The sequence below is a fragment of the Cupressus sempervirens genome, chromosome 1 (genome assembly GCF_028749045.1).
Source record: "Cupressus sempervirens isolate cs-2001-9-10 chromosome 1, ASM2874904v1, whole genome shotgun sequence".
NCBI classification, from domain to species: Eukaryota; Viridiplantae; Streptophyta; class Pinopsida; order Cupressales; family Cupressaceae; genus Cupressus; species Cupressus sempervirens.
In genome coordinates, this window is record NC_143118.1 from 4,023,584 (window position 1) to 4,044,503 (window position 20,920).

At 36.7% G+C, this 20,920-nt stretch overlaps 1 protein-coding gene across 3 annotated transcripts in view; it reads left to right on the plus strand.

Annotated features, from left to right (window-relative positions):
* The first annotated feature begins 366 nt into the window (after nucleotides 1-366).
* LOC149575848 (uncharacterized) overlaps nucleotides 367-20,920 on the plus strand; it is a 273,561-nt gene continuing 253,007 nt past the window's right edge. For all 3 annotated transcript variants that reach the window (XM_089815776.1, XM_089815777.1, XM_089815784.1), the window contains exon 1: nucleotides 367-750. Coding sequence is in view for 1 of the 3 variants with exons in the window: in XM_089815784.1 (XP_089671910.1) it covers nucleotides 746-750 (5 nt within the window). In the remaining 2 variants the exon portion in view is untranslated. The remainder of the gene's footprint in view (nucleotides 751-20,920) is intronic.

Consider the following 20,920-nt stretch of genomic DNA (forward strand, 5'->3'; position numbering starts at 1 on the left):
ATAAATTTTATTTATTTAAAATCCTCCATTTCCTATTAATTTCTTCTAGACCTTGATTAAATTAAATTTTATTTAATTTAATCTTTATTCCAACCGCCTAAGAGTACGTGCATTCATATGGGTTGTCATCACATATTTTAAGCACATGTTGTCTACACCTTAAGAATCTTCTACACACATGTCAGTCTTATCTATCTATCTAGAATGTGAGATAAGATGCTTAGTTGTTGATTCTTATCCTTATCTCCTGTGCTTAGTTGTCTATCCTTATCCTTATCTCCTAGTGGTTTCTAAGCACATTCTAGAAGCTTCCTCCATCCACTTTAAATAGACATCTTGTCTCAAGCATTTGATACTAGGAGACATATAGACATCGCAGATACACTAGGGATCCATTAGGTACCATTAGAATTACTTATCATTGCATCATCATTTTGTCATTTTTGATTTCTCCTATCATCTAGTTTAGGCACATATTCCATTTGCATTCATACATCCAAGAGATTCAACCATTGTTGTGTTCCTAAGAGCATACCGAACATACACTCCATTTGTTCTGAATCATAGTTTGAGGTTTGCATAATCTTGGTTACAATTTTATGCAACACATTTTGGCACGTCCGGTGGGACCCACTTTGCGGGTTCAAATTTATTCACGCTAAGGTTGGAGGCTTGCGGTTGAAGAATAACTTGCGTAGGGAGCGTCAAATCAAGCCACGAGGTCAGTCATCATCTTTGGAAGCGCATGAGGTAAGTACCCTATATCTTGTTCTTCGTTGTTAAAAAAAGAAAAAAAAATAGCGACTTGGGGTAGGTTTTCTTCAATTTATGCTATTTAGGTTGTTATTAAAAAAAATAAATAAATAAAAATTAAAAGTGTGATAGGGGGGATATTTTCTTTTATTTTGTCTAGGTTATTTGTTTTTGTTTATTTTATATATATAGTTCGTTTTTAAAAAAAAAAATTTAAAATCAAAAAATAAAATAAAAAAATCAAAAAATAAAAAAATAAAAATAAAATTTTTTTTGCAGGCCCGAGCCGCCTCTCCGGCGGCTCCCCTTACACCCGGCGCTGCCGCCGCCGCGTCAGCAGCCCTCTTCCTTCTGCCGCCGTCGCCGCTCCAGCGGCTCCCCCAACTTTCGGCGCCGATGCCGCCTCCGCTAGCGGTTCTCCTTTCCGGCAACGCCTGCGGCCCCCGCTGCCGCCTCTGTCAGCAACTCTCCACCCGCGTTCCACAGCCGCCACCGCAGTTTCACTTTTGCGCCCACTTATTTCCTCTTCCCGCAGCCGTTCCCTTTCTTCCGCGGCGCTGTTCTCCTCGCCGCCCGCGAAACCACCTCGGCGCCGCTCTCCCGCGTTCCTCCGTCGGTGTTTTCCGTGCTCTGCCCGTTCTGCGACCTGCTCTGCCCGCGTTCTATACTCGCCATCGCTACAGCTGCGTCCACTGCCACCCGTGCTTATCGCCGCCCTCGCATGAATCCACGCTCACCGCACCACTGCAATTCCTCCGTCGCCGCTAACAACCTCACATTCACATCTCTGTTACTGCGGCCATCGCTACTTGTGAAATACCATCCAAGACATTGCCTCTTTGATGGATCTCTAATCTCCGCAGCAAAGTGGTTTGAATGCCTCTTTCTCACTCCTCTGTAACGACTTTTTTTGTCGGTTGCATGTGCACTGGATTGGGCTCGAAGGGAAGACATTGTAAACATAGGGAAGAGGAAGTAAAGGATGGAAAACAGTGGAATAGGGCTGTATGAAAAGGGGCGGCTCCTCTGTTAACCCAAATCCGCCATCTTTGCCTGCTAATATCCCTCTCCTTCCTCTCCATTGTCCTCTCTCTCCTCCCCTGCGATATCCTACGGTTGATGCGCTCATTGCGCTCTCTCTCCTAAGATCGCGGATCTTCAGAGCTTAGACACATTGGATTTGTCTCGCAATTCATTTTTTATGAATTTACCAAAAACTCTGGGAACCTAAAGAGACTGCGCGCGCTTGACCTATCACACAACGAATTTAGTGGGCATATACCTGCATCGCTCGGTCAAATCAGATCTCTCCGCCTTCTAAATCTTCACTTCAATAAACTGGAAAGTCGTATTCCAACAGACGGATCGCTGTCTTTATTTGGATATATGAGCTTTGAAGGCAATCCAGATTTGTGTGGCCCTGTCGTGCGAAGGGAGTGCCCAAGGAGAGGCTTGAACCCTTGACAACTTCAATCCAGTTCAATCTGAGATGAGAGGAAGCATACATCTGATGCTTAATGTAATGTAATCACATTTCAATTAAAATCAATGAAATAAATCTCGTTTTTGAAAAAAAAAAAAAAAATTAAAAAAATTAAAAAATAATAAAATAATAAAAAAAAAATTCAAAAAAATAAAAATAAAATAAAAACATTTTTGTTTTTTATTTCTTTCAAATAGGCCTTTACGTTTGTCAAACTTATTTTGTATATATAGGCATTTAAGTTTTTATTTTTATTTTCCTTTTAGCCAAATATTCAAAAAATTAAAAAAAAAAATTTGCTTTTCGTGTGCCTAATTTTTTGCAAACTTGAATGAACATTGTACATTTTAATCACATGTGTCTTCAATTAGATTAGAAAACTTAAAATTTCTTTGGCAACGAACAAGTGTCTTTTAGACCTAAGTCCACTTACGTATTCTCTCCCCTCGCGCCTTTGGGTGATCTTGGGTGCACAAGAAATAAGTGGACTTGTTTTTATTTTTCTAGGATGCCTGCTTGGGGATTTCATCACCCCTTGGGACGACCTCAACTCCAGCGTTCTGGCGGAGTATAAAAATCGGGAGGTGAATCGAAAGACACCTCTCTTGGAAGTGTAATATTGTCACTCTTGGCTAAGCCCCAAAGAACTTTATACCTTTGGGAAGTGAAGGAGGAGATTGGGTTACCGTTTCCCCCCGACTGTGTGGCAGTATTTCCTTTCATCTACAGAATTGGGCCTCACGTACCTAGTGTCTATCAAGGACACCCCCTAGTTGAGCCTTGTACAGCCTAGTCAAACCTTATAGGACTGTTGGTGTGTTTGGTGTGTCTGAAACACATTTGCATTCTACATATTTCATTGTTTGCTTTTGCATTTTAAACCTAAAAGTTCAAAAATCCAAAAAAAATCAAAAACAGAAGAAAAAAAAAAAAAAAAATGCCTCTTCTTAATCATCATTCCAAATCATTTCACGTCACATATATTCCTTCCATCCAAGGCATCGTTCCCTCTTACATATCTTCTTCATCATTCAAAACGTTACTTGACATCTTCATCTTCTTTATTTATCCAAATCATTTCCTTGTCATCCAATCACATTCCTAATCTTCATCCTAGTCATAATTCATCATCATTCATCATGCATTCTTAATTCGATCTCTCAAATCCGCATTCTTCTAATCCAATCCCTTGTCAAATTCAGTCATCCAAGTCATAATCAATCTTTCAAAAACTTCATTCACATCTTCTTCTATTTCAATTTGACATCACATATTTTGCTTCGGACATAGGAGCATTGTCTTATCATTGGACTTTCATTCAAATCAAACATTCACTTTGTTTGCACTATCATAGGGTTCTAATCAAATCAAATCGAACCCTCATCCAATCCAAATTCAAACCAAATCAATATCAAATCAATTCAAATTCAATCAAATCGAATCATATCAAGTGCAATCAATTTCAAATCAAATCAAATCAAAGTCCAATCAGCACACAGCTCCTAATTCCAAGTTCACATTCTCTCTTCAAATCTATTCATCACTTTTCATCTTGCATCCATGGATCTAAATCTGCTTCTTCAAATGATTGACAATATTGCACGACAACATGGTCTCATACTTCCTCCATATCAAATTCCTTCTCAAAACTTCAATTCTAATCTATCTCATGTTCACCATTCTCCTACCTTTGACAAGGGAAATCCATCTCCTTATCCTTCATCTGTAGACAATTCCATCCATAGCCAATACAATTCCTCCATCATAAATGACCTCGCCACAGAAGTTGAGAAACTAAAGAACACACTCTTGAACAAACTAAGTCCGCAGGAAAAGGTCATTTTCTTTGCTATGTGTCCTTCATTTTCTAGCTCTCATATACCTCCATACAATTCCATTCCTGGCCCACACAATGCCTCAGACGTAAAAACCCTTATCAAGAAAATGGAAGAAATGAAAATTTTTCTCTCATATATCAAAGGCAGTAGTTCTCATGTCCCATTCAATCCTATTCCTCCATGTAATTCCCCTTATTATGAACCTAATCCAAATCCTTTATCCATAATTCCACCTCCACAAAATCTTAGTCCTCTAACTACATCATCCCCTAATACTCCACCAACATCATCTCCTAAGCCTACAACAATGTCATCTCCACCTTGTCAGGGGTATTTCACATCACTTTTGGCTATATTAAATATTCAGCATAATGTGAGCCAATCACCCAAGGCCACACCTCCAGTTCCATCTCAAGACCTTCCTTCAAAGCATGATTTTTTTCCTCTAGATCTGAGCACCTCTCCATCCCATCATTCCACTATCCCCCAAGATTCATCCATCCCTCCTAGTCCATCTTCTGATTCCCCTCCTAATCAAGATCAAGACATTACACCTACCAAGCACATTACTGATTCCATTCTGTCTCCAACATTAGCATCCATAGATATTCTCCTTCATCAAAAAGTTTCTTCCACTCCATTTACTAATACTTCTCCATGTCAAGATCAAATTACTCTATCTCGTGATTCCATTTCCTCGACATCCACATATGATGATCCACTTACCATGCTATATGATCTTCTTTCACCACATGATTCCATTCCTTCCACGTCCTCATATGATTCTAGTCCATTTTATGATCCACTCCTTGAGCTATGTGATATTCTTTCATGTCAAGATCAAAGTACTCTATCTCATAGCTCCACTCCCTTCATTCCATCTCATGAACCTATTCCATCTCATAATCCACTCGTTCCACTCACTGATCCTCTTCCAAGACAAGATCAATGCACCCCTTCATCCAAATTTCATAATCCTACTCCTTCACATGATCCTATCACACCTATTCAATCTCCTCGTGAACCCTATACACCTAGACTCGCATCTTGCGTTGAGAATACTAAGTATCCTCTTAAAAAAATAATTCCTCAAGATGTTGGTACACCTTCCACTTTTTCCAATTCCAAAACTATTCCTTCCACACCTAAAACTTTTCCTCCTTCATCTTCTAAGTCCATTTTAGGTCCTTATAGTTCATCCATTCTAGGTTCTTATAGTCCATCCATTCTAGGTCCTTATGTTCCATCGTCAAACTCTTCTTCCCTTCCTTCCATATTAGGTCCTTATATACATCCTTCTATCTTATCCACGTTTTCCAATTTATCCCCTCATAGTCCTAATAAAGATCAACAAAGGCGCACATCCTTGAATTCCTTCCAACGTTCACCTTCCATAAACTCTTCATCATATTTACCTTCATGCACCCATACCATGGCCAATGGAAGTCAATTGGATGCTAAAGAAAAAGAAAACAAAGTCACGAGTCCACAAGAGCGCAAGGATCAACATGTCCCATTTAAGCGACATGTCCAAGAAAAGAAAAATCAGATCCAAAATGCAATCAAAATACCACAAAGGCTAAAAATCAAAAGTGCAAAAGTTATGTGGATACCCAAGTTACTTAATGTAGCAATGAATCTCAAAGAAGGATTCCAAATGACATCCAATTCTGCTAATCCAAAGGCCTCCCTCCTTCATAAATTCTCTCAACCTCCATTTTCCAAATCCATTTTGGGTACTAATACACCTAAATCCGCCATCCCAACTCTATCATCTCCTTCATCCATTTTGGGTCCCTATATCCCAAAATTCCAACATTCTCCTACACATCCTTCACAATTTACTCCTTTCCACCACCCTTCAAGGTGTGTGCCAATGAAGATCTTTCCACTTCCTTCACAAGTCTTCCAATCTAGTATCCATCAACCATGTCTTCCTCCTACCTACTCAACTCCCTTCATCCGAACTTTTTCATAGGTCATTGTCTTCTATTCCCCAATTCACTTTAGCATTCTTTTCCTTACCCTATCAACATCTACGAGAGAATACCAATAATTCCTTGAAAAAAAAAAAAAAACATAACAAACAAATTAAAGAAGCATAAATACCAAGGGATACATCCATATACCTAGAATGCTTGAGTCCACCCTTCATTTTCCTACTATGTATCCATTGTCCTCCACTTTCACTTACCTATCCATTAAATTCTTCTTTTTCCACTTGCACTCTACACTAGGGGCAAGTTTCATCCATATTGTTCTTCCTTACCTATCTTCTATATTCCATCTATTGTCCATCGTCATTCACATCTTTGATCTTGACTTACACTTTCCATTTTCCGTTGTGCTTCATCCATACAAACCTTCTATACATATCCTTTCCTACATATTCCCATAATTCCTCCATATGTTTGATCTTGACATGTTATCCCTATCTTGCATTCCCTAGTCCTTGTCAAGTTCATCCATTTTCCATCCATATGCATACATATTCCCATCCTTTTCATGATTCATTCATATCTTTTCCATCCATAATCCCACGCACGTCTATCCTTCTTCCATATATCCTTGATCTTGGTTATCCCTTTCATTTCATCCACTTCTTATCACACATTTCCTCCATATCCTTCATATAATTATCCCCCTTTCATATCCTTCATATCATTATCCCTTTTTCATGCCTTCCTTCATTCCACTTTCATACCCATGCTCGTAATCAATAATAGAGGCACAACAACAAAAATGCTCATACATGCATAATCTTGGTTACAATTTTATGCAACACAGCCTTTTGAATGACTTCCATTGTTATCTTTCTGTGTCTCAACTTCTGGTTCTGGATCTGGTTGCTTGGCTCGGTAGATGTTGATTCGATAGCTTCTATTCGCAACTCGAGAGGCATTAGCTCAGTTTGAACTTCCTGTGACTCGATAACTGAAGACTCTAGAGTTGAGGATTCCTGATTAATAGGTATACTTGGCATTGTATCAAGTTCAATGTAAACAAATCTCATGTAGTTTTCAAGTTCCCTTTTGCTTTCTTCTTCAGATCTTTTTGCAAACTCATCAACTTTCACATGTGCACTTTCTATGACTTTGTGAGTAGACAAATTCAAACATCTATATGCTTTACTTTTGCAAGAATATCCCAAAAATATTCCTTCATCACCCTTTACATCAAATTTATCTTTTCCAGATTCTTTCAAAATGTAACATTTGCTTCCAAATACTTTTAGGTAACTTACATCAGGTTTGTAGCCATACCATAACTCATAGGGAGTCTTGAATGAGTCCTTTTTCAACTGTACTCAGTTCAAGGTATGAACTGCAGTGTTGATAGCTACTTTCCACTATTTGATGGCAATGCTCTTCTCAATCATTAAGGTTCTTGCACAGTCCATGATAGATCTGTTCCTTCTTTCGGCTATTCCATTTTGTTCAGGAGTTCCTAGTGCTGAAACCTATCTTTTGATTCCCCTTTCAATGCAAAAGTTATTGAATTCATGTGAAATAAACTCACCACCTCTGTCAGACCTTAAACATTTTAGTCTTTTTCATGTTTCCTTTTCAACTCTAGCTAAATACCATTTGAATTTTTCAAATGCTTCTGATTTCTCTCTTAGGTAGATGACAGTCATTATTCTTGAATAATCATCAACAAAAAGAATGAAGAATTTTTCACCAATATAACTTTCAATGCCAATAGGTCTACATAAATCAGTATGCACAATTTCTAAAAAAAATTCCGACTGATAGTTCTTGTTTTTAAAGCTAGTCTTTCCCATTTTACCAATTTGACAATTCTTGCATAGACCAACTTCAGGTTTCTTCATGTTAGGAATGCCTCTTACTTTCTTGAATTTACTTATTTTTACCAAGTTGTCAAAGTTTACATGACATAAGCTCCTATGCCATAACCAATTTTCTTCAACTTGAGCAATAAAACATGAACACACATTAAGTTCAAGATAAAACAAGTTACCTTTAGTTTGAGTGCCTGATCCGATCAGCTTTCCTTTGCCATCTAGCAGTCTTGCTTTTACATGCATAAATTCCACTTTGAATCCATTATTGAGTAGCTATGCCACACTCAAAAAATTATGCTTTAGTCCTTCTACCCAATATGCATTATCACACACAAGTTCCTTGGTCAGTGAGATTCTTCCTTTTCCTTTTATACAACAAGATTCATTGTTACCAAATCTTACACTACCACCATCATAGTCTTCAAAGTGTTCAAACTTAGTTTTATCACTAGTCATGTGATGAGAACAACCACTATCTATAATCTATGTATCATTTTTTTATATATGAGAAATAAGTGTCATTTTTTCATCATTATCAGATTCATCCTTTACAACTATGTAAACAATTTCATCTTCTTCTTCATCATCAGAATCATTAGAATCTTTAGCCATGAAACATGTTTTCTTACCTTTGTCCTTGAATGATTTGAAGTCTTTCTTGCCATTGCACTTGTGACCCTTTTTCTCATCATTGTTTTGCTTATTTGGGCACCTAGCAGCAATATGTCCAATTTTTTCACAAGAAAAATAGATTAGAGAAACCTTACCTTTGTATTTTCCTTTGCCTCTTGAATATTTCCTTGCTAGCAGAGCTTCAACCACTTCAAGATCACTGTTTGAACTCTATTCTTATTCTTCATCACTATCTGATTGAGGATCATTTAACTTTTTTCCTTTTTCTTTGAGTGAAAGCTTGGCTTCAAATGTTGATTCAATGTTTTTGGCTGCTGGAACATAATTATCATAGTTGTCTAGCTCAAATGCAGTCAATCTTCCAACTATGGCCTCTAGATTTATCTTATGATTTGCTTCACATCTTTTTTCTTGAATTTTAGAGACTCTAATTGTATAAATGGGAAATAGAGTTTTAAGAACTTTATTTATAATTGTCTCCTCTTGGATATCTCCTCCAGATGCTTTGATTACACTAACACATGCTTTAATTCTTTCAACATATTTTGCAATTTTTTCATCCTCTCTCATCCTCATTTGATCAAATTGTCCTCTCAAATTTTTTTCTTTGGCTCTTCTCACATTATCATCTCCTCCATAGATTTCTTACAGCTTGTTCCACATTTCAAAGGTGGTTTTGCAATCTTTAATGTCATCAAATTCTTCATAACGCAGAGCAGATGCTATATCTATGATCATGTTGTTGTGGGTCTTCTTTTTAGCAATAACATTGACAGATAATGTACCAGCAGGTTCTGCATATTTCTCATCAAGGTACTTCAGTCCTATGTCTCCAATAGAAGCTAGATGAAGTCTCACCAACCCTTGCCATGCTAAGAATTTGTCCTTGTTAAGTCTTGAAATTTCCCTCTTATAAGACATCCTAACCTTTGGCTTAGATCCTTGAAATCTTTTCCTGCAAGCACCAAGAGCTCTGATACCAATTTTTGCGATTATAGATGGAGTAACAGAGAGGGGGGGAGGGTGGCGTGAATCAGTTACTACAAAAACAATTCACGAATCCCTTAGATGTCTTTAATGCTTATTTACTGTTGATACTTGGTAAACAATGTAAGAATGCTATAACTCAGTAGATTAACTAGTTATTGATCATTCTAGCATTCATAATTATTAGTATGCATGCAAAAGTTTAATAAAATGAACACAAGAGACATCAAATTTAACGTGGAAATCCAATATGAGAAAAACCACCAAGTAACTAGCTACCAATTTTTCACTCTTCTAAAGTGAGCCCTATTAGGAGGCAACCCTGTTAAAGGTTACAATACACACTGTTAGGTGTGACCTTGTTAGAGGATTTAATCAGCCTATTAGGAGTGGCCTTGCTAGAGGTCTTTAGAACAATTCAATTGAACTGTCACCTTGTTAGAGGATTTACAAAATGGTTGTTAAACCAACTATGTTAAGAGATTTGAAATCACTGCTACAATGGTTAGAAAGTAATAATGGATTGACCTGAATAAGATGCAACTAAATTTTTTGATAACAGATCTTCATTCTGCACTATTAGATCATTCTTGATCAAATATAACTTTGCTGCTCCTCAATGATCTCTGGTCATCCTTCACAATTCGCTCTTAGACCTTCTTTTTCATTCACACATATCACACACTTAGAATTCACAACTTGATCTCTTGTATATACCATTCAGATTATCAAGTTGGCTCATTCACAAGTTTCATCTATCAATAAATCATATATCAGTCAGCTACAACTATTACATTAAATAAATAAGTTTTATTTCACAAAATAATGGAATCCTTCACTGGCTGACCCTGCTTGGTAAATACTGCTTCTAGAAATCATTTCCTAAGTTAACCATCTTAACTTGGTTAACACTACAAAAGCTACAAAATTCTTTGGTTTTCGAGTTAACTTGGTAAGAACTAGATTTCCCTTACTGTCCATGAAAGCTCAGTTAGAATTGTTTTCTGCACTATTTTCTCTCAATGACTGAGTGAGCTCGGTAACAACTGAATTTCCTACATTATTTTCTCTTGATGACTGAGTGAGATCGGTAACAACTGAATTTCCTTTGTTAAACCTTGAAAGTTCAGTAGCAGCTACCTATGCAAGGTAAAGCCTGAGAATGCTCAGTAGACACTGTCTTTTGCCTTGTTGACTAACTGAGCTCGGTAGACTCTGTCTGATAATTGATATGACATTTGTGTAACATCAAAGACAACACACAATTGAATAATTGTATCCAACAAGATATAAGGTGCCTATTTTCACACCTTTTGCTCCTACAAGGGAACCTTTTGAAACCTTCCAATTTTTATTATTAAAAGTAACTAAACAACCATTATCACCGAGTTTCCCTGTTGAAATTAAATTTCTACTCAGCCTTGGAACATGTCTTACCTCATGTAGTAGCCAATGATTCCCATTTTACAACTTAATCTTAACTTTTCCCTTTCCAGCAATCTGACAGGGTTCATTATCCCCCAAATAAACAAGTCCATAATCCCCTTGGACATAATCAATGAAATAACCTCTATGAGGTGTAGCATGAAATGAAGCACTAGAATCTAAAACACGTGAACTGTCAACACTTTTTAAAGACAGAAGCAAAGCATCCTCTTCAGATTTGTTACTTACCACATTTGCCTCCTTGTCTCCATCTAGTTTATCTCCTTCATTTTTCTTTTGAGTTCAACAATCTTTCTTTTTATGACCTAGTTTTCCATAGTACCAATATTCTTTCGGTCCTCTCAATTGAGACCTCCTCCCCTTTGACTTTCCTCTTGATTTCCCACGCTTTTCAGAATTACTTCCTCTCTTAATCATTCTGCCTCGACTTTGTCTGTTTAAAGCACTTCTTGATGTAGATCCACCTGAGGCTTTCCTACAAGTTTCCTCACTCAAAATAACACTGATCACATCATCATATTTTTGGGTACTAGATCCAGGAACATAATTACTGACAACCATTACCAAGCCATTCCAACTTTCAAGCAAAGAACACAAAATCAAAAGAGCCCTAATTTCTTCATCATAATTAATAACCACAAAATATAACTAACTAGTAATAGTATTAAACTCATTTAAATCATCTACAACAAATTCACCTTCTGTCATTTTCATATTAAATAAATATTTCAAGAGAAATACCTTGTTTGAAGCGGAGGGCTTTTCATACAATTTCGCTAGGGTTTGTATCAACTCTTCTGTTGTCTTTGCTTTTGTAATATTAAATGCCACCGATGGTACCAAGCATAATTGAATGCTTTCAAGTACCTTTCTCCCCAAAAGATCCTAGTCATCATTTGACATAGATCTCTGATTCTTGGTTTTGCCTTCCAACAGCTGCCATAAATCCTTATGATAAAGATAGTCCTTCCATTTACATCTTCCATAACTAAAAGTTCTACCCATTTAACATGTCAACCCTCATCTTATCCTCGTCTGCCATCGCTCTCACTCAATTATGAGACTACCACTCAATTGTGAGACTTTCCTGCAGAGGATAACTGAAAGAACAACTTCGCTCTAATACTACTTGCTAGGATTAAACCATAGACAGAAATAACAATTACATGCAAATACAAACAATATCAAAAAATAATAGATCTCATAGAAAAGAACACAAGACACCAGAATTTAACGTGGTTCACCCAATCAATGGGCTACATCTACTAAACAAAAATTTTGATATTATTATGATCCAATGATTACAACCTGATTACAATCTATAATCTCTTACAGCTCAATACTGTCGCGAGACCCAATTTTCACATCACCATATTGAAACAATCCCTAATTGTAAGCTCTTTTATACAAGTATTTTTACTTCTTTGGGGTTATAATTAATTATTACATGTCGGCCCAAAATCTTGATAAAATAGTGCTCAAATTTTTATTTTTTGGGGGCTCCACCCTTGAACCCCTGTACAACTGAGGCCTAATAGCCCTAGTTGTATTGGGGGCTACTGCTCCCAAACCCCCGCTTAGGGCCTAGCCTAGCCCTGAACTCCACCAAGGAATTATGGAGTAATACAATACTTCCCTAATCATTCACCACAATCTAACATGGTCTTCTAAGGATTGGAAGTGGTTGGTAAAGACCAACATTTGAGGATGTTTCCTTGGCTTTTTGGCACACTATGCAACTCTCAACATACTATTTAATGTCTTTAGTCATCCTAGGCCAAAAATAGAACCTACTAACTAACTCTTGAGTCTTATTGACTCCAAAATGACCACTAAGTGCCCCATTATGCTTCTCTTAGATCAAATTCTCCCTCGCTGACCCTCTAGGAACACAAAGTTGACTACCCTTGAACAATAGGTCATTCTACAATGTATAATAAAAAAACTCACCATGAATTTTTTTTAAAACTCCTTGCATACCTTGTAAATTTGACCAAAGTCTTCATCATCAACATATAGGTCTTTGAAGCTATCAATACCTATGCTTTGTAGTTGAACCTCTTGGACTATGAGGATTCTTCTACTCAAAGAATCAACTATTTTTTTATGTACTCCCTTCTTGTGCTTGATTGTAAATGTTTAGGCTTGAACATATTCTACCCACTTCATATGCTTGCTTCTTAGTTTGTCTTGAGATTTAAGGAAGCTAAGGGCTTGGTTGTCTGAATACACAACAAATTCCTTTGGGAGAAAATATTGCCTCCACTTCCTTAGAGCCTAGACGAGAGCATACAACTCTAGATCATAGGAGGAGTACTTTCTCTCAACATCATTGAGTTTCTCACTATGAAAGGCCACTAGTCTCCCTTCTTAGATTAGGATAGCTCCAATAGCTACATTTCTAGCATCACATTCCACTTGGAAAAAAATTTCAAAGCTAGGAAGTACTAGTGTATGCAACTCTACTATCTTCCTCTTGAGTGTTTCAAAGCCTTGATCTACTTGAGGGGTCCAAAAGAACTTTTTCTTCATTCCTTCCTTGATTGTGTCCAACATAGGAGCACATATGCCACTAATAATGCCTAATAAATTTCCTATAATACTAAGCTAAACCATGGAATCTCCTCACATCTAATGGAGTTTTAGGAGTAGGCCAACTTAGAATGGCATCTACCTTCTCTTGATCCATTTTTAAGTTACCCTAAGATAGAACAAGGCCAATGTACACTAACTCCTGCTTCATGAAGTAACACTTCTCCAAATTGATCATAAGCTTTTCATCATGCAATTTCTTAAAAACAATATGCAGATGCCTAATATGTTCCTCTTTAGTTTTGCTAAAAATTAAGATGTCATCTAAATAGACAACAACAAACTTACCAATGTATTCTACCAACACCTCGTTCATCAACATTGTAAAAGGAGGAGCACTAGATAAACCAAATGGCATCACAAGCCACTCATATAAACCTTTTGTAGTTTTGAAGTTTTTTTTTCCATTCATCCCCTTCATTGACCTTGATTTGATGATAGCCACTTTTCAAGTCTATCTTGGTGAAATACTTGGCTTCCCCTGAACTGTCCATTAGGTCTTCAATTCTAGGTATTGGGAACCTATACCTAATGGTGATTCTATTAATGGCTCTAGAATCAGTTCAAAATCTCCAAGTTCCCCCTTTCTTGGGTGCTAAAATATAGGGATTGCACATGGACTAATGCTTTTCCTAATTAGGCCTTGGTTTAGGAGCTCTCGGATTTGCTTGGCAATTTCCTTATTTTGTTGAGGATTCATCTTGTAGGCATATTTATTAGGTAGGGTAGCTCCTGGGATAAAGTCTATTTGGTGGCTCGCAAGTCTCTTAGGAGGTAAGGTGACAAGTTGTCCATCACTAACAATGGCTTTATACTCCTTTAGCAATTCTTGAACTTCATTTGGTACCTCTATTTTCTTGGCAGAAGCTCCATCTTTAGGTTTTAAAACCAATGCAAACTCAGCTCCATATCCTTCCTCTAGGGTCTACAAGAACTCCTTCTCACCAACCATTAGTACACTTGGTCTTATAGTCTTCAACTCTCCTTCCTCTAGCAAGGATTGGATCTTGAAAGCTACCCTGTCCTTCTTGAATGAGTAGGAATTTTTAGTCCCATCATGTATAGACTAATTATCAAACTGCCATGGCCTTCCAAGTAGAAGGTGGCATGCATCCATGGGAAGAGTATCACATAGCACTCTATCTTTGTACCTCCCTATAGTGAACTCCACCCATGATTGCTCTCTGACAAGTATATGTTGTCCTTTATTGAGCCATGTGATCTTGTATGTATTGGCATGAGGGATTCTTTTTAACTTCAACTTGTTTATTGTCTTTCATTAATTATATTATCAGTTGAGTTTGAGTCAATGATGACTCTACACACCTTTTCCATGATCTTACACCTGATCTTAAAGAGTCCTCTCCTCTAACTTGATTCTTCTTTCATTGGCTCCTTAATCAATGTTCTCCTTATCATTAGATTCTCCCCTTCCTCTAATTCTAGGGGTACCTTAGAGTGCTTGTTACTGCTACTAGATTCCTCTTGTACATAGTTGACCCTTTTTGTGCTTCCTTGGGAAGTTGAGCTCTTCTAAGGGCACCTATATGTAGAGTGACCTAACTAATGGCAATGATATCACTTCATGATGGAAAAGTAGGAGCCTCTCCCTTGATTGTTCTTCCTTCCTCTCTAACTAGTGTTAGAGCCTCTACCCATGTTGAAACCTCCTCTTCCTAAACTTCCCTCTTGGTGCTCAGTAACTTTATTGTCTCCTTGGAACTTGTAGTCTAATTCTCTTCAACCATAGCTTCTACCTATTCCATCTCTACCCTTACCTCTTCCTCTGAAATTTGAGTCTACCTTCTTTTTATTCTCTTCCACTTTCAAAGAAAATTGGAAGCATTTATGGACTATTGTAAGAGTCCATAAATTGATCTCTTCTTGTATGCTCAATTTCAAACCCCCTAAATACCTAGCCACCTTAATGGCCTCATCTTTTTGTACTCTTGACCTTGAACACAAATTTTGAAACTCTCGTGTATCTATGTCTTTTTGCTTCAAAAGATTTCTTGTCTTGTGTAATTGAACCTCATAATCATTTGGTAGATATTTTTTCTTCACCTTTGTTACCATGGAATTCCAATTTGCAATGGGATTCTTTCCCACTTTTTGCCTCTCTTCTTGGAGGTACTTCCACCATGCTAGGGTTGATCTCCTTAGCCTAGCTTTGGCTACTATAACTTTTTGTGCTTCACTCACACCTTCACATTCAAAGTGATTGTCCATTCCTTCAACCCATTCCATCACCAACTTAGGGTCCATCTTCCCATTGAACAAAGGAACTCCTTCTAGGGCCTTCCCACCTAATTCTTTGATGACTTTTAGGAATGACTCTTCATTTATAGGAGGGTCAAATTCAGGGATAAGGTCTTCTTCATCAACCTTCTTGTTACCCTTACTTCTACTTTCTCCTTCTTGATCCTTCTTCTTAGCTACCTCAGCAACTTCTTCAATTTGGTCTTCATTTCTTCTAAAGCTTCTTCAAGGATTATATTTCTCTCCTTTTGCTCACCCATCTTTTTGGCCAATTCTTCATTTTTCAACATATTTAATTCTCCAACTGACTCTACATGCTGAAATATCCACCCACAAACCCCAATCTTCAAGCTCTGATACCACTCTAATTTAATTCTAGGTTAAATTTGTTCTTAGTCCTTACCTTCCCAAGGGATTTATTAGGCTTTCTCTTAGCCTATTAGGGTTCCTTTGATGTCCTAATCTCTAGAGGACTTCTTCACCATCATCCAACCACTCACCACCTAGTTAAATCAATGGTTGTAGTGTTAAAGTTGATGAAAGATCAACCCCACATCTCCCAAGAATCACTTGCATGCAAACACCTGTCATAGAAAGAGAAAAGAAAAATCTATGGAGACTAGAATTCCTAGATCCATAGATGAGGCATTCTTGATGAGAAAAAAGAGAAATTGTTGTTATCAAATTTGAATAAATAAATTACAAAGATATCAATCCTTATAAAAGGAGATCAAAACCCTAACAGGTAAGTAACCTAGGTTACATGATAATAATTAATAAAAGAATAAATTAATATATGCCCAAAGTTTAGCTTAAGTAAACTAGAGATAATAAGTGACTTAATAATTAAATCCATATCATTTAATTAATAAGAAAATACTTTATTACTCTAACACGCCCCCTTAAGATAAACTTAGGAAGTAGCTAAAAACCTAGAAACTACTACTGAAAGAAGAATTATGTCTCAACAACAAGGCCTAATGAGGTACCCAAGAACAACCAAATCTCTAAAAATAGGAGAAATAGAGAAAAACCCTGCTCCAAAAAGAGATGGAAAGAATGTTCCAGAAGATAGGAACAAAAGGATGATCATGAAGAACAAGCTGCAAACATTGCCAAACTGCTGATCTAAAGAACCTCCACTATATAGAACATGACCAAGTAGAGAAGACTATGTCTCAAAAGCTAATCAATCAAAGATGGAAGGTAACTTTGTGGCCTCCAAAAGCATGAATGGAAGAATGTATATATGGTAAATGATCCATCTCATTGAAAACCATCTCTAAAAATAAGAGAAATAGAGAAAACCAAATGTGAAAAACCCCACTCCAAAAAGAGATGGAAAGAATGTTCTAGAAGATAGGAACAAAAGGATGATCATGAAGAACACCATTGAAGCATGAAGTTGCAAACACTATCAAAATATTGATCTGAAGAACCTCCACTATATAAAACATGACTAGGTAGAGAAGAATAAGTTTGAAGAGCTAATCAATAAAAGATGGAAGCTATCTTCATGGCCTCCAAAAATAGGAATGCAAGAATGTCTATATGTAAATGATCCATCTCATTGAAATGCATAGGTATCCAACCACTACAATCGCCTAGTACATAAGATCAAATACTGAATACATAGCTCACTTCATCAAACCAATAAAGAAATAGAACCAACATAACCCCCCTATGCTGAGAGGTAAGACATCATGAACACTGAAACTAAATGCAATATCTCCTACAGAAAGAAGAACCAAGAACATCGAGAGTGCAAAAGAAGTACAAATACCTATAATGACACGTGTCATTGACACATCATGAGGCTAATGTCGTGAAAGGAACACTCACTTGGCAAAGGAAGATGGTGAATATGGCCAACATGTAACCCCCCAAGGCACTTTATAATGTAGTGTGAGTACAACAAAACAAAAAGATGTGCATGATCCTAAAATGCAATAAAGTGACACTTTATCTCAATGCATTTGCATAAATGCTACAAAAGGATGTCAACAAGAATCAAAAAAGGCATAAGGCTCATACAAATAATAGTACAATCCATGAAAAATCATCTAAAGCAACAAAATCATTTGAAAAAATGGATGGGATGTGCCTAAAGCAGAATCTAGAAAATAGAATGTCGCAAGATATGTCTCTTGGAATGTGAAATAGAACCTATGACTTTGAATGCATAAACCGCATACCAAATAACATCAACAGTCCAAATAAACTCCACCATCACAATGGGCTCAGAACCAACTTTCTAGATACCTCAAGAAGCATGCCCACCAGTACTAGAAATTACCTCAGGATTCATGCCAAATCACTTTAATTTTTGTACTAGACTACCTCGATTTACGTACAAAAATCTTGATTTTTGTACCAAAAATATTAATTTACATACCAAAAATCTTGAGTAGTGTGCCAAAAAAACTTGATTTGTGTGCAATTTTTTTTATTTTTGTAAAAATTATTGATTTGTGTGCCCAAAAATCTCAATTTTTGAGAAAAATGATCTCAATTTCTATGCAAAAAGACCTCAATTTTTGAGCCAAAAATTCTTGAAAATCATAAAATCGCTACCTTAGGAAATGTGCCCAATTTGGATGTAATATTTTTTTGCCTCAAATTTCAACTATGTCCAAATTGGACAAATTTTAAATGAAAATAAGGTTTTTTGGGTGCTTAGAGCTCAACGATGGTGTCTATTTGGGCTCAAAGTGACCTGAAAATCAGTGGTCCCTAGATTCAACTTAAAATAATTTTAAAAAATGAAACCTTCTGAAAGAAAAGACATAGATCTGAAAGCCAAGCCAAAAATTCTCATAAATAGAATAGGGGCATGAAGATTTGGAGCTCTGATACCATGTTGAATTTGATGAAAGATCAACCCCATAGCTGTCAAGAATCACCTGCATGCAAACACCATTCACAGAAAGAGAGAAGCTAAAGCTACGGAGGCTAGAATTCCCAGATCCACATATGGGACATTCTTGATGAGAAAAAAGAGAGATTTTTGTTATCAAAACTAAATGAATAAATTACAAAGAGATCAATCCTTATAAAAGGAGATCAAAACCCTAATAGGTAACTAACCTAGGTTGCATGATAATAATTTATAAAAGAATTAATTATTATATGCCCAAAGTTTAGCTTAAGTAAACTAGAGATAATAGGTGACTTAATAACTAAATCAATATGATTTAATTAATAAGAAAATACTTTATTACTCTAACATGTAGTTCCTTCTTCTCCAAATTGCTCTTCAAACTCACTAGCTAACCTACTTCTTTAGTCTTCCTTGACCATTTTCCCCAACTTTGTAGATTGAGGGCCTCTCACAAGTGATGTTAGAATTACCTTGGACTTCTGGACAACAATCGCACAAGGTATCATCAAGTTCTTTGCTCCTAAGCCAAAACTCCCACAAACAAGGCAACTAGAATTAGCCCTCCAACTTGAGCTTTTGGGGTTTAGTCTTAATTTTTTCCAAAGGAGGTGGAAAAAAAAACCTTATATTCAAGTACCCTTTTCAAAAATCTCAAATAATTTGTGGGTCTTAGGTCTCTATGATGTCCGTACACCCAAAAGAAACTTTTAAACCTATATTTAAGGGTTTCTCAATAAGGATGACATGCATGTCTAGGGCATTATCTTTCCCTCTAAAAAACTTATCATGATACCTTTTCCTCTAGTAGATTTTGACACTACTCACCCCTCCTCATTCTACAACACTTGGTTTGAAGTATCAAAAACTTTCAAACCCCAAAAACTATCTTCGCAATATTGTGATTGCCTAACCAAGTATAGCAGACTTGCCTAGGGCATCACTTTTAAAAAGCTTTCCATGCTTTCCAGGGCCCCAAAACTTATATACAATATGTGCATTGGCTCTACTCCCATCTCCCATAAATCCATGAATAACTCATAGTAGGAACTCATGGGGGAGCCATTATTGCTTAGGCAATCAAAACTGAAACAACACACAAGATACTTAGAAAAGAATTTCAAAACCTACTTAGATGAGCACTTACAAAATTTCAACTTGAATAGAAAATAATTTTACTAACATAAGAAACAAAAATCCGACCCCATATTGAAGGATTCAATGTATTTTTCTATATAGGCAATCCGAATTCTAAAAATTGTCTAAAAACTAAATTGGAAAATCGTGTATTCAATTGCACAAAATTGCTCAATACAGCTCCCAATCCTTGGGATGTGTTTGATTGATGGTTTTATAAGTTCCCAAAGAGGTTTCAAGTGGTTGGAATAACCACCATACTCCTCCTAACGGTTTTGTAACTTTTCTGCCAAAAAGTTGTCAAGCAACTTTTCAAAAGGTTGCACAACCTTGACAACTTTTGGCATCTTTGAGAAAATTTTCTCTCCTTCACTTGGGAACTTCCAAACCTGTCTAGTTTGATCCATAAATGATTTCTAGGCATGATTTATTCCCTGGGATATCAATATGCATGATTTAGGCCATTTTTACCTTCCTGACAACTTTTTCCAATTGTTGCCCAGTTTGACATATTTTGACATCTTTTGACATCTACTCTCTCTTTCTAACTCCCAAATGACATGTTAGGATTTCTAATTCATGCAAGAGAATTAAACCACATCATAAAGGAAACTATGGGTTAAAATCAAACCTTCTTCAAACTTCCTATGGTCCTAGACCTATGCCCCCTAACACAAGCTACACTTACAAACATACACCAAAAACATCTACCTAGTAAGTTCTGCAACCCAAAAAGATGACCTTGGTCCAAACTCACCCACACCCCTGAATTGGTTAGAGTTAGTACATGCCCAAAATCCAAACCAATTAGAAACCAAAAATGAAGGCTTTGACTAGGTGCCCCTAAACCATGTAGATTAACCTAGGACCAATAACTTTGGATTTGGGCCCAAAATTGGCCCAAAGCAATATGTTAGGTTGTTGTAAGAAAAAAAAAAAGTTGTTGACTTAGATCGAATTTGAATCCTTGAATGGTGGAAAGGTATATAGAAACAACCAATATCTCCTCAGTTTGTAACTGAGAATAATCCTCAAGCATTTTGTAGTCAAGTTTTCATAAGAAATCAAGTGATCAAGAGTAATTGAGCAATTTTTTAAGATTTGAAGAC